The sequence below is a fragment of the Orycteropus afer genome, unplaced genomic scaffold (assembly GCF_000298275.1).
Source record: "Orycteropus afer afer isolate SDZICR_OR568_19922 unplaced genomic scaffold, OryAfe1.0 scaffold00649, whole genome shotgun sequence".
Taxonomy (NCBI): Eukaryota; Metazoa; Chordata; class Mammalia; order Tubulidentata; family Orycteropodidae; genus Orycteropus; species Orycteropus afer.
The window spans coordinates 182113-194143 of NW_006922236.1; the positions used below are offsets into that span (position 1 = coordinate 182113).

General features: G+C 40.3%; 1 protein-coding gene across 1 annotated transcript in view; it reads right to left on the bottom strand.

The window, feature by feature from the left end:
• The window catches only part of BARX2 (BARX homeobox 2), a 129752-nt gene that overhangs the window by 28269 nt on the left and 89452 nt on the right, over positions 1-12031 (bottom strand). The window contains exon 3 of the mRNA XM_007956655.2: positions 3132-3216. Coding sequence (XP_007954846.1) covers positions 3132-3216 — 85 coding nt within the window. The remainder of the gene's footprint in view (positions 1-3131; positions 3217-12031) is intronic.

Sequence of the window (12031 nt, forward strand, 5' to 3'; positions counted from 1 at the left end):
ACTCCTCAGAAGGAAGATGGGACAATCTACTTCCGTAGTGATACTGCCTCAGAAACCCAAGGAGGGGTCGCTATGAGTCGGGTCCGACTCAACAGCACATAACAACAACAACAACAACATACTGATCACACATTCTCTAAGTCTTTCAACTGTGCCCAAATCATACTGGATATACTAATGTAACAGCTCCCCCACTTGACTGAATACCTTTTTATTAATGGAAATACTCTTTGTATCTCCACTGCCTGGCAAAAGTAAGTACTCCATAAATTACTGCTAAAGTGAGCTGTGTATAGGAATATAGGAGCCTGAGTCTGGTTGGTCTACTGAATTTCCTCTGAGGCAAATGTGCTGAGTTACACCATTTTGTTTTATACAGCAGGGGTAACCATTACTACCTGGCCCACAGCACTGTCGGTGAAACAGTGGCTGCTGAAAAAACAAATGACATTAGAGACAGAGACAAAGGCACATGTGACATTCAATACACACTGGATGGCTCTGGCGGGGATGGCAGACTGTCAGTGCCTTAATCACTGAACTCATGAAAAAAACTGCTGATAATCAGTTACAACAATGCTGCTGCCAATCAGGAGACACTGATTTTGATGATGATGGCTGATGAGGAAGGAGGTGTGAGGTAGAACATGCAAAGAAAGCAGTGAAGGGACTAGTCCAAAATCAGCCAGGCAGGGGCAAGCATGGTAACCTCAGTCATGCTTCTAAGTCCCAAATCTAGTCCTTTAGAGATCAGTCTCCCCAGAGGTTTCCACAGAAAGTTTCCTGTATGTCTTGACCTACGAGAGTTTTGGGAATGACCATGTACTTCACTGAATTCCATTCATCCTTCCATTTCAACTTCTCCTTGTAATCTTACCCATTCTCTCTCCTCCTAATTTTTATGGGCTTATAAATCTATGCTCAACAACCTAGCACTTAATTATAACGTGTTCCTTAGCTGCTTCCTGTGTCCTGTTTCTCCATCCAGATCATAAATTACATGAAGGCTGGGATAATACTTTATGTCTTATGTCCCAGTACCTTTGACAGGGCTTGGTTCATAAGAGACACTTAAATATATGTGTGAGTGTGTGTGTTGATTCATGCAATACATGTGTTCTTGTACATGCCACTGGCATCTCTGCCTCATTCCCTGAGCACTTCCTGAGCCAAATCTGCCTCCATTTGAAAATCCTTGAATCTTGGGGTCAGGTCCTGGCAGAAGAAATGAGGAGATTTTCCCAGGACGCCTTTCTGGGATACATAATAAATGTTGCTTGTGGACTTTTTTCTAGTATTTCCAATTAATACTCAGTTTCAATTTCTCTCTTTTTTTTTTTTTTCCTCATTGTTAGCAGTCAACAGAAAGGATAGGAAGAACTAAAAGTTTTTTTAAGAAATTATTGGACATAAACACAAAATTGAAAAAATGTTTATTCATTAACTTTTTTTCCTCTAAAAAGTGATGGGAGGAGAGGCTTGTTATTTCATTAAGGTAAAAAGTATCATACTCCAGGCCCTTGAAACACCAGGAAACATGGCAGATGGCAGATGGATTAGCAAATCAGGATGTCCTCCAGGAAAGCAAGGAATGCCTGGTCCATATAAGAGGAAAGGAACCAGTAAGATCCCATGAGGTTCTAAGAAAGGCTCACATATAAGCACCTGGTCTCTAAATAATACAGCAGGTTTCTTCTCCACTCACCACTGCCCTCATCTTGTCTCTTGACTTAACCCATTGCTTTGTGGTTTACAAAACTGGCAAATGAAACAATTACTTTGGAAAATTTGGATTTGAAAGTGTTTTTTTTTAAAAAAAAAAAAAAAAAAAAAAGATACACTTTTATGGGGTTCTGAGTCCCTAAAATGTAGAGATGCTTATTCTAACAATTACATTTAAAAATCAAAGATATTCATTAGCTAGGCACTACTTGACTGCTAACCAGAAGGCTGGCAGTTCAAACCCACCAGCCACTCCTTGGAAGGAAGGTTTGGCAATCTACATCCGTAGTGATACCACCTCAGAAACCCAAGGAAGGGTCACTATGAGTCGGATCCAACTCGACGGCACATAACAACAACAACAGAGTAATATTATGGAAACTGTAGTCATTATACCACTTGCATTAAAGTGCTGAAGAGCAAAGATGTCTCTTTGAAGACTAAGGTGTGCCTAACCCAAACCATGGTATTTTCAATCACCTCATATACATGTGAGAGCTGGACAACGAGTAAGGAAGACCAAAGAAGAGTTAATGCTTTTGAGTTGTGGTGTTGGTGAAGAATACAGAAAGTACCGTGGATTGCCAAAAGAACTAACAAATCTGTCCTGGAAGAAGTGCATCCAGAATGCTTCCTGGAAGTGAAAATGGCCAGACTTCATCTCACCTACATTGGTCACGTTGCCTGAAGGGACCATTCCCTGGAGAAGGATATCATGCTTGGTAAAGTGCAGGGTCAACAAAAAAGGGGAAGGCTGTCAACAAGATAGATTGGCACGGGGGTTACAATGATGGGCTCAGGTACTGCAAGGATTGGGAGGCTGGCACAGGACCTGGCTGTGTTTCGTTCTGTTGTACACAGGGTCACTATGAGTCAGAGCCAACTTGATGGCACCTAACAACAACAATAGCTGCTTGTTAGCATCCATAATCCCAGGGCTGTCACAGTCTTTCTGAATCAGAATCCTGGGATGGGACCTACAGTTTTGCATTTCAGATTACTATTCATGTTATTCAGATGCCTCCTAAAGTTTGAGAATCACTGCAATAGAAGATGCACAGCTAAAACAACAATGTGCCCTATATGTCATTACAGAGTAATTAATTCTATTTTTAGCTATTGGTGAAAGGGAGACAAAGTTTTCTGAAAAAGGCTTGCAGGTGGGGTTAAAACTAGCAACTGAGAAGTTTGTGGGCTTTTTCTTTTACGGAAACTGTGAAAAACCAAGTCAGGAGAAATGGCTTATCTCATACTTCAAATAACTTCACTCCTAGCCAGCATCTTAAAGGCCTTCTAGGCTCTAGAGTGCAAATCACCCACTGGTCTTTTCTGTCTTCTGAGCAATCCCAGTTAATAAGAATTTCCCCATCACACTGGGCAGGGGTTAGACCAACTCTCTTCTTTCTTACCATTTTCTTCCATTTCATCCTGCGATTCTGATACCACGTCTTCACCTGCAGCTGAGTCAGTCCAAGTGACTGGGCCAAGTCCAACCTGGAAGGCAAGAGGTGAAATGAAGGATGAGGAAGGAAGAAAAAGCAGTAACAGACAGGTTGAGTGACTTCAGGCACTCACTACCAGTGTGTGGACTTCCTCAAAAAAACTACTCTTCCCAAATGGGCCCTCTCTTTTTCTCTTAGATTCTATGGATAAAATTCTGGGATGGTAAGAAACAGATGCCCATGATCAAGACATCTAGGAAAATCCTCATTCTGGGAACACTGGACCTGAAAAGATTTCTAAGCCTTCATTACAAAGTGCTTGTTCCTGACAGTCTTCACTCTGACCCAGTGCAAAATGAGGACTCTACACCAAAGTCCAGACCAAAAGCAAAAGGCAAAGCCATATGTTCCTTATTGAAACCCCACTAATCCCTCCAGATTCAGTTCTATTTCCACCTCCCACAGGTAACCTAGACCTCCACAGCTCACCTATATCCAGCTCCCCTGAACTCCCACGGACCAGCAGTCATTCCAGATAGGCCTGAGTTGTAACTGTTCCCTAATCGCTTCACATCTTGTTTTGCCTCTCTATCTAAACTGTAAGAACAGAGTATGCCTTCCACTTCTTTTATACCCACTGACATGTTCACATTGTTAAATCCAGAATAAGACCTCAAAAATGCTTTTTGATTGATTCATCAATTCACTGTAGCTGCCCTAAATTGCTATAATGCCAGATTCCAAAAGGAACATTAAACCTATAGCCTCCCCTGCTTTTCATTCTACTGCTAATCATTGTTCTGCATTTCTCCATAGCTTTCTAAAAAATCATGAAAGTCCAGGAAGTCTTGAGAAGTGTGCATCCTTTCTCAAGCACCATACATGTCCCTGTATGCAATCTTGTTTATTTTTTCACAACTCTGTGAAGCAGGTATGATTCCATTTTACACAAGAAGGATCTCAGCAAACTATGGCCCATGTGTGTAATCCTGCCCACTGCCTATTTTTTAAATAAAGTTTTAATGGAACACAGACACGCCCATTCATTTCTGTACTGTCTACGGTTGTTTTTGTACTTCAAAGGCAGAATTGAGTTGTTGTGAGAGACATATGGTCTATAAAACCTAAAATATTTCTGGTGGCACAGTGGTTAAAGTGCCTGGCTTCTAACTGAAAGGTCAGTGGTTTGAACCCACCAGGAGCTCCCATGGGAGAAAGATGTAGCAGTCTGCTTCTGTAAAGATTTACAGGTTTGAAAACCCTAGGGGCAGTTCTACTCTGTCCTACAGGTAGCTATGAGTTGGAATCAACTCCTCGAAGGCAGTGGCTTTTTTGTTTTGTTTTGTTTTACAGAAAAAATCTGCTGAAGCCTGGTAGACAAGCCAGAGTATGGATGGAGCTGGGATTTAAATTCACTAAGTCTGATTCTATGCTGCCTCCTATATGGAGAACTGCCTCACTTACAATAGTTTTGTATAAACTGGATTTTTCAAAAGAAATCTTTTGCTCAGTCTTCAGTGGGGGAAAAAAAAATGCAAGGATCCTGCACCATAGAGAGTAGCGAACAATCTGAGAGGAGCCTGTGGAATGAGAAAGGGAAGCGTATAGCCAGGCTTCCAACCTCAGTCCTTGAGACTATAGACCATTATAGAGGCTGCAGACTGCTGTCTATGTTGATACAAACTCCAGATCTACCTTAGCCCCAACTGAAAGGACCATCTCTGTGACTAGCTCCAGCTGTGGTCATTGAAGCAGTGTGGACTTCTAAAGCAGAAACTTACAGTGACCACCCTTGACACAGCATGGGCAGTGGTCACCACGTTTTGAAGGTTTCAGTTTTCTGAGGACTATGATTTGTGGATCTAAGGTCCATTAACTCACACAAGCCCGCACAGCCACAAGCTTGAGTCATAAGGAAACTCAAGTGTGAATTCTTTAGCTGCAGGAGTAATGAGGGACATCAATGGGTACACGCACTGAAGGTTCCAGATGCAGACTCCTGGCACTCCCAGGTGCAGCTGTCCAGTACCTTCTACTCTAACCAGAGCACACAATTTGAATTGAATCTCCAATTATGAAAACAGCTCTCTTCAAGGAAATCCTGAACCTGTCTTAACTCTGCATTCACAAAGAAGGGCTACTGAAAGATGACAATTTAATTGAAAGTCATTAATAGACGGAAGCTAATAAATTTCTGGTGCCAGTACCACTTAGCTCTTCCACTAACAGAGCATTGCAGTAAGTCATTAAGGATCAAGAACCCAGGAGGCCATCCCACAGACTTCTAGTCTCCCAGGTCTCCCTGGAGACATCCTACCGCTAGCTCTAGTGTTGTGCCTCCCTAGCTCAGTTCACCTGAGGTCAGCAGGTGCATTAATCAATGGAAGGCTCAGTGCACAGCTCTGCCACTGCCTCAGCAAATGGTGTGAACTCACTTGGGAAAAATGAATCCTTGACTCACTCTGGCTACAGAAATATGCTTCACTGTCATCAGCTTTCTCTCATTACCTGCCACCATTACAAATTCTCACTTCCCTGCATATTCGCTTAAATGGGGTCACCTAGGAAACGGAAGAAACAAACAAAGATGAGGAGAGAACCAACTGTGGGAGGAGGGAGTGCTCATGGCCCTGGTCACGTACAGAGGTGAGGAATATCTGAGAGGGCGGATTAAGGCGGCAGCTTCGATGCCAGCCAGATGGTGTCCTCCTCCCCAGGCAAGTGAATCAGTTCTGTGTAGGTCACCTAAGCAATGCCTGGGCAGGTACCCGGAAGCCCCAGGAGGCTTGCTGGAAACGAGTATTTCTGTAAAAGAACTCTGACTTTTCAAATTAAGCCTGATGTTTTATCCATGCATAGTGAAGCCCTTTGGACACATCACCATACAATTCATAAATAATGGTGCTCATGCCACCTGCTTTGCAAGAGTGTATTAGGTTCTTAATTACATGCCAAGTGGAATAAAAATAGCTATTTAAAACCAAGGGAATCCTACTCATTCACAGACTTACCTCTTCTGCTTTCCCGGGGACACTCCAAATGTAGCTTGTCTAGAATAGATACTTTCACTCTTTCTCACCAAATCCATTCTGTTCTCTGCATTCTGACTTTAGTGAACGGAATCATTATTTACCTGGTTGCCTGATTCAGGGACCACAGAATTCTCTAATCTATTCTCATTTCTTCACTCCAGTGTCAATTCTGTCCATTCTATCTTCAACATTGTTCTTCAATCTCTTCTTCTCTATCCCCAGTGTCACTACCTTAATTCCGGTTTTCAGTAACTATCCCTGGATTCTCTTCTACCTTGTTTCCCTATTCCAACTCTCTGCTCCCTAATCAATCATGGCTACCAAAGTGACCATTCTAAAAAGTAAATCTGGTCATGTCATTTCCAGCCTTTAATAGCTACTAACTGCCAAAACAACAAAGGTCTTAGCCAGGCATACAAGGTTAAATCAAACTGGGCCTTTCCCATCTTTTCAGCCTCATCTCCCACCACTTGCCCATCCACATCTTAAACTGGATGCTGTCCCAACCACTTGAAGTTTCCTGGAAATGCCCAGTGAAACATGCCTCTGTGCCTCTGCAGATGGTATTACTTCTGTGTAGAGTGCTCTTTCCCCCTAAGAATCAAAGGTCTTCTTAAATGTTCCCTTCTCTGAGAAGCCTTCCTTAACCCCTTCTGATACAATTAGCCCTATCTTTGTGGCCCTATAATCCCCAGGACTATACCACCATTAGTACCTAGCTCACTGTATTGTTGTTGGTTGCCACCAAGTCAGCCTCAACTTACGACAAACCCTGAACCATGGGATCAGAGTGTTAACAGTGATTCATAAAGGTCTTCACTTACAGACCACTTACTTGGCCTTTCTTCCTAGTCCATCTTAGTCTGGAAGCTCTACTGAAACTTGCTCAGCATCTCAGCAACATGCAAGCCTCCAATGACAGAAGGGTGGTGCATGAGCTACACTGGCTAGAAACTGAAACCATTGAAACCAGGTCTCCTGCATAGAAGGTGAGAGTTTCACCAGTGAACTACCACTGTCTTCACATTCTAGTTATTGGTAGCTACTTCCTTCCCCCATGATCTCCTTTAGAGGCAGGACTTTCTTTCTGTATCCATATTTCCTGCCACAGTGCCTGGCAGAAAGAAGAAATTCGGCAAACATCTAATGTGTCCTTGATTAACCCTTTCAAGACTGAATTATTTTCTGCTTTAAATTTTTTGTTGAAACTATAGGTTTTCACTGTTTTGAATTTTAGCATTTTGAACGAAACAAAAAAAAAATTTTTTGAGGTAAATGGATTTTTTATACAATTAGTGGGACACCTAAGTTCTGAGGGGTGACTGGGGTTGGTGGGATGAAGGCTGGTTCTTCAGATTCACACAGTTATACAGGCCACCACCAGATGGCAGCAAGCACTAAGAGTGGGATATGAGTTTCCCACTAAACTCCAGAGGCAGAAAATGTATGTGGGCATTATATGCCCCATGGATCATGAAAGGATTAACTGGATCAGTAGACAAATTTCCTTTCAGATGATGAATATAAGACTCCTCTCTACATTTTCATCAGAACAGATACTAAATAGCTTAAGAGATACATCTGAATTTGATTTCCTTACTTTTTTCCTACACTTTGATAGAACTGGGGTCAAGTCTGACATGGACAAGGCAATGAGTAAAAGAAGAAAGGGAAACAAGGACTGGAAAATTGCCTCAATAAGTAGGATCTCACACAAGCTCAGTCACCCACCCTCTGGAGTGACTGTGAAGGAATAAGAAAAAACACACTCATAAAAATTTTGCAATTAAGATAGTAAATTAAAAAGGGAAGTGGCAGTGCAGTGTTAAAGGAGAAACAAAAAAAGGTCAAAGCCTCCCCCATCTGAGACTCAAAGAGTTTAATGAAGGAACTATCATGTCAGGTCCTCTCAGTCTCAGCTAAGTGGTTTGGACTTGATATTGACCTAATTCATTAAGACAACTGACACTTCCTCCCCAAGCAAGAGCCAGCCCAGTGAATCTTGGCACAGCTAGGAGCTAGAAGAGTGAGGAGAAGATTAAGAAGATCATGGATCCCAATTCCAGATCTAATCCCACTGAGTCTGATCCTGAGAGTGAGTGACTTTAAAAAACAAACCTGTTACCCAGATGAAAGCCTAGGCCACCACTTGCTCAATTTTAGCTTGGTTGTTATACTGGGAGCTCTGGTAGTGTAGTGCCTAAGGCATTTGACTGCTAACCAGAAGGCTGGCAGTTCAAACCCACCAGCCACTCCTCAGAAGGATGGTGGGGCAATCTACTTCCATAATGATATCACCTCGGAAACCCAAAAAGGGGACACTATGAGTTGGATCCAACTCGACAGCAGTGTGTTTGGTTTTGGTTGTGGTGTTACACTGGAGTAGTTACATTAAAATATGGAAATAGGAAGGGATGGATTCCTCAATAAGTAAGGTGAACACATCCTTAGGGCATCAACAAAACAGGAGCATTAGTTGTCCAAAGCAAAGACCCACAGATCCCAAGTATACAGGATACAAGGAAAAGCAAGTGCTGCAGTGGAAGGGAACTGGCAGGGCACTACATGAAACTGATGCCAGCTCCAATGCATGAGAATGTTCCAGCCAGAAAAAAAGTTCATGCAAGGTCACGAGGGCAGCCCCTACCACATCAATACTTTAGTTGACATTTGTCTCTTACAGTTCCCTCCCATGTCACTGAAATGCCTTATCTCAAGGGGTCTCTGGGGAATATACTATTTATTTCTAATAAAGAAAAGTTACGGGCGGGCTGTCAAGTCTGACTCTTGCTATATTCACCCAATATGCAACTGGATCCAACATAAGTGGTTACTGGGTAAGGACAGATAATATTAATAGATAAAAGGCCTCTAATACATTTTGAGAGAACAGTCTTGTACATCCGTATCTGCTGATCCAGTAACTCCAGCCAGGAGGGCCAACAATGCTTTTGACATGATATGAACATTAAGGTATGCTCTTGCGCACACCCTGGTAAACAAGCAATGGGAACTCTAGTCCCAGATGACATGCAAAAGTGAGGGAACTCAAATAAGCTGATCATGGCAATGAATTCAATCAAATTACTTTTTAACCGTATTGTTGTGGTTGTTATTTTGCCATCGAGTCGGCCCCGACTCATAGCGACCCCTCCTTGGGTTTTCGAGGCAGTATCACTACAGAAGTAGATGCATTTATGTAAAGAGTTATGTCCTAAATTTTGTAAACAGTATTTGTAATTTTAACTATAAAAGATGTTTGATATACATGTGGACACAATCTAGCATACATTTAATATAATACTAACACAAGTAATAATTTATGTGTTATGTATAAGTCTAATATAAGAAACATAAAAAAAACACTGGAAATATGGCATAGTACCTAAGGCATATGACTGCTAACTAGAGGCTGGAGGTTCAAACCCACCAGCCCCTCCTCGAAAAGAAGGTTGGGCAATCTATTTCCGTAGAGATAACTGACTCAGAAACCCAAAGAGGGGTCACTATGAGACCTGAAGAACAAAATTACATTTTCCAAATAAATTCTTTTACTTACTAATTTTCAAATACAAATTTTCATGTTAACATCCAAATTCAAATGTAAATTTTATTTTATAAATCTTACTTGGTTTATCAATTTTATTTTCAATTATTCAAACGTATTTAAATTTAAAACCAAATTTAAAATTTTATATCTAGGTAAAATGAAACAGCAACAACTAAGTGGAGCATAAAAATGAAAGCTGTCAGAAGGCAGAAAGAAAAAGATTTGTGAATCCCTAAAGACAATTCCAAAATTAATTTCTTTTTCAAAATGTAATGAATCAGAAGAGACTTCTTCCATTGAATGCTTGATTTTAATGTATGCAAATCATTGTCGATTTGACTCATTGCAACCCCTCCTTCAGTTTCCAAAGGGGTATCTATAGAAGTAAATTGCCCAATCTGCCTTCCAAGGAATGGCTGGTGGGTTTGAACCGTCAGCCTTCTTGTTAGCAGTAAAATGCCTTAGGCACTACACCACCAGAGCTCCAAGAAATGGTATAAAACTATTTTAGAATATGAAATGGACCCATATGCAGACCGAATAAGTAACAGAAAAACAAATCCTGCTGTGTGGAATAATTTTTCTTCTAACGTAAATTACTGAATCGAAAGAGGGCCCAGTGTTTGTTAGCATCACAGTGGACCATTTGAAAATTCACGTCAAAAACTTATGGATGGTAAACAAACAAGGTTCTGTAGCCAGAATATATTTCTAGGGTACAAAGTAATGGTGAAAATCACAAGAGGGAGTGGCTATAGTATTCTCTCAGTCACCTCTATGTATTGCTTTGTTTGCAAACTATTCAACCTTAAATCATTTAATTCTTGATTTGTTCCAGATGGATTTAGCAATTGGTATAACTTGAATATAAGTGGTAAGCATGAAAACAGTTCAATTCATAGACATTGTTTGTTGTCGTATTTAAACTGAAGACATGGTTTTAGCTAACTCAAGAAATGGAATCACAAATTAATGCAAGAACTGTCAATATTGGAAGCAATGCTGCTGTCATTGTAACCAACGCTGAATGTGAACTATTGAACTTGTTGCTCAGTTTGATCCATTTTTAGCAGGTCACATCTCAAAATATGGTAATACAGTTGAGTCACCAATTGTCTATGTCTAAAACAATGTATAAAGAATTAATAAACTTAATAAGTGATGACATTTGATTAACTACTTTCAGTGAAATAAGTATAGCTTGATATTTCAGTTTGTCTGTCGATTTCACTTCTGCTCTTTCTCATACAGACCAGACAAGTATTATTTTAAGACACATATGTCCAACAGATGGAAAACCTGTCAAGCAATTTATCACATATCCTAGCTCAGAAAGTCCTACTGATGAAGAAACTGCAAATCAAGTACTTCACTATTTAAGTGAAGTCTGCAAAACTGATTTTCCTAAGTGCAGAAACCTAATCTTATGACAATGCTACGAATATGGCAAGGTGTTAAAAAGACATGCAACAGAAAATTTTAGAATGTAGTCAATATGTCATTTTCATACCATGTACTGTGCATTCAATCTAGAATATAGCACAGTAGATTGTTGTCCAGAAGCAGTTGATTTTTTCCTACTATTCAGTTACTTCACACATTTTTTGCTGCCTCTATTCACATATTTAGGCAATGACTGAGTATTGAAATGTCTTTCTAACACATGTTGGGAAGCACATGCTGTAGCAACAAATGCAATCCTGGAATCATACACTCAAATTCAGTGCCTTAGGAATTACTGAAGACCAGACACAATAAGGAGATACCAAAACAGAAGCTGAAAACATTGCCAACAAAATGCAAACATCAGCATATGTATTTATGTTGAATATGTGGAATAATATATTGCAGCATTTTCATCAGACAAGTTAAGATCTCCAAGATTCAGAAGTAAATTTAAAGACAGCACAGATCTCTGCCAATCATTAACAGGGTATTTACAGAATTTAAGAGAAGATTTAGAAAATTTTGTGAACACAACAAAACAAACACTGGCAAATACTGATTATCAAGCTGTTCTCTATTGCAAAAGCATTGGAAAGAAACAAATAAATGACAGAAGTGCTCCATAAATATTGAGTACTCCTGAGATAAACTTAGTGTAACCACAAAATATACCATCATTGACACACTTAAATCTTGCATGTAAAGAAAGGCGAAACTGTATGACGTTCTTTCAAATATACTTTCCTTCTTAAACAATGTGGATATATCTAGTGAAAAATGTGTGAAAATATCTAGGAAATTAGTGTAGAATTATCCTGATGACTTAAATACAAACTGTT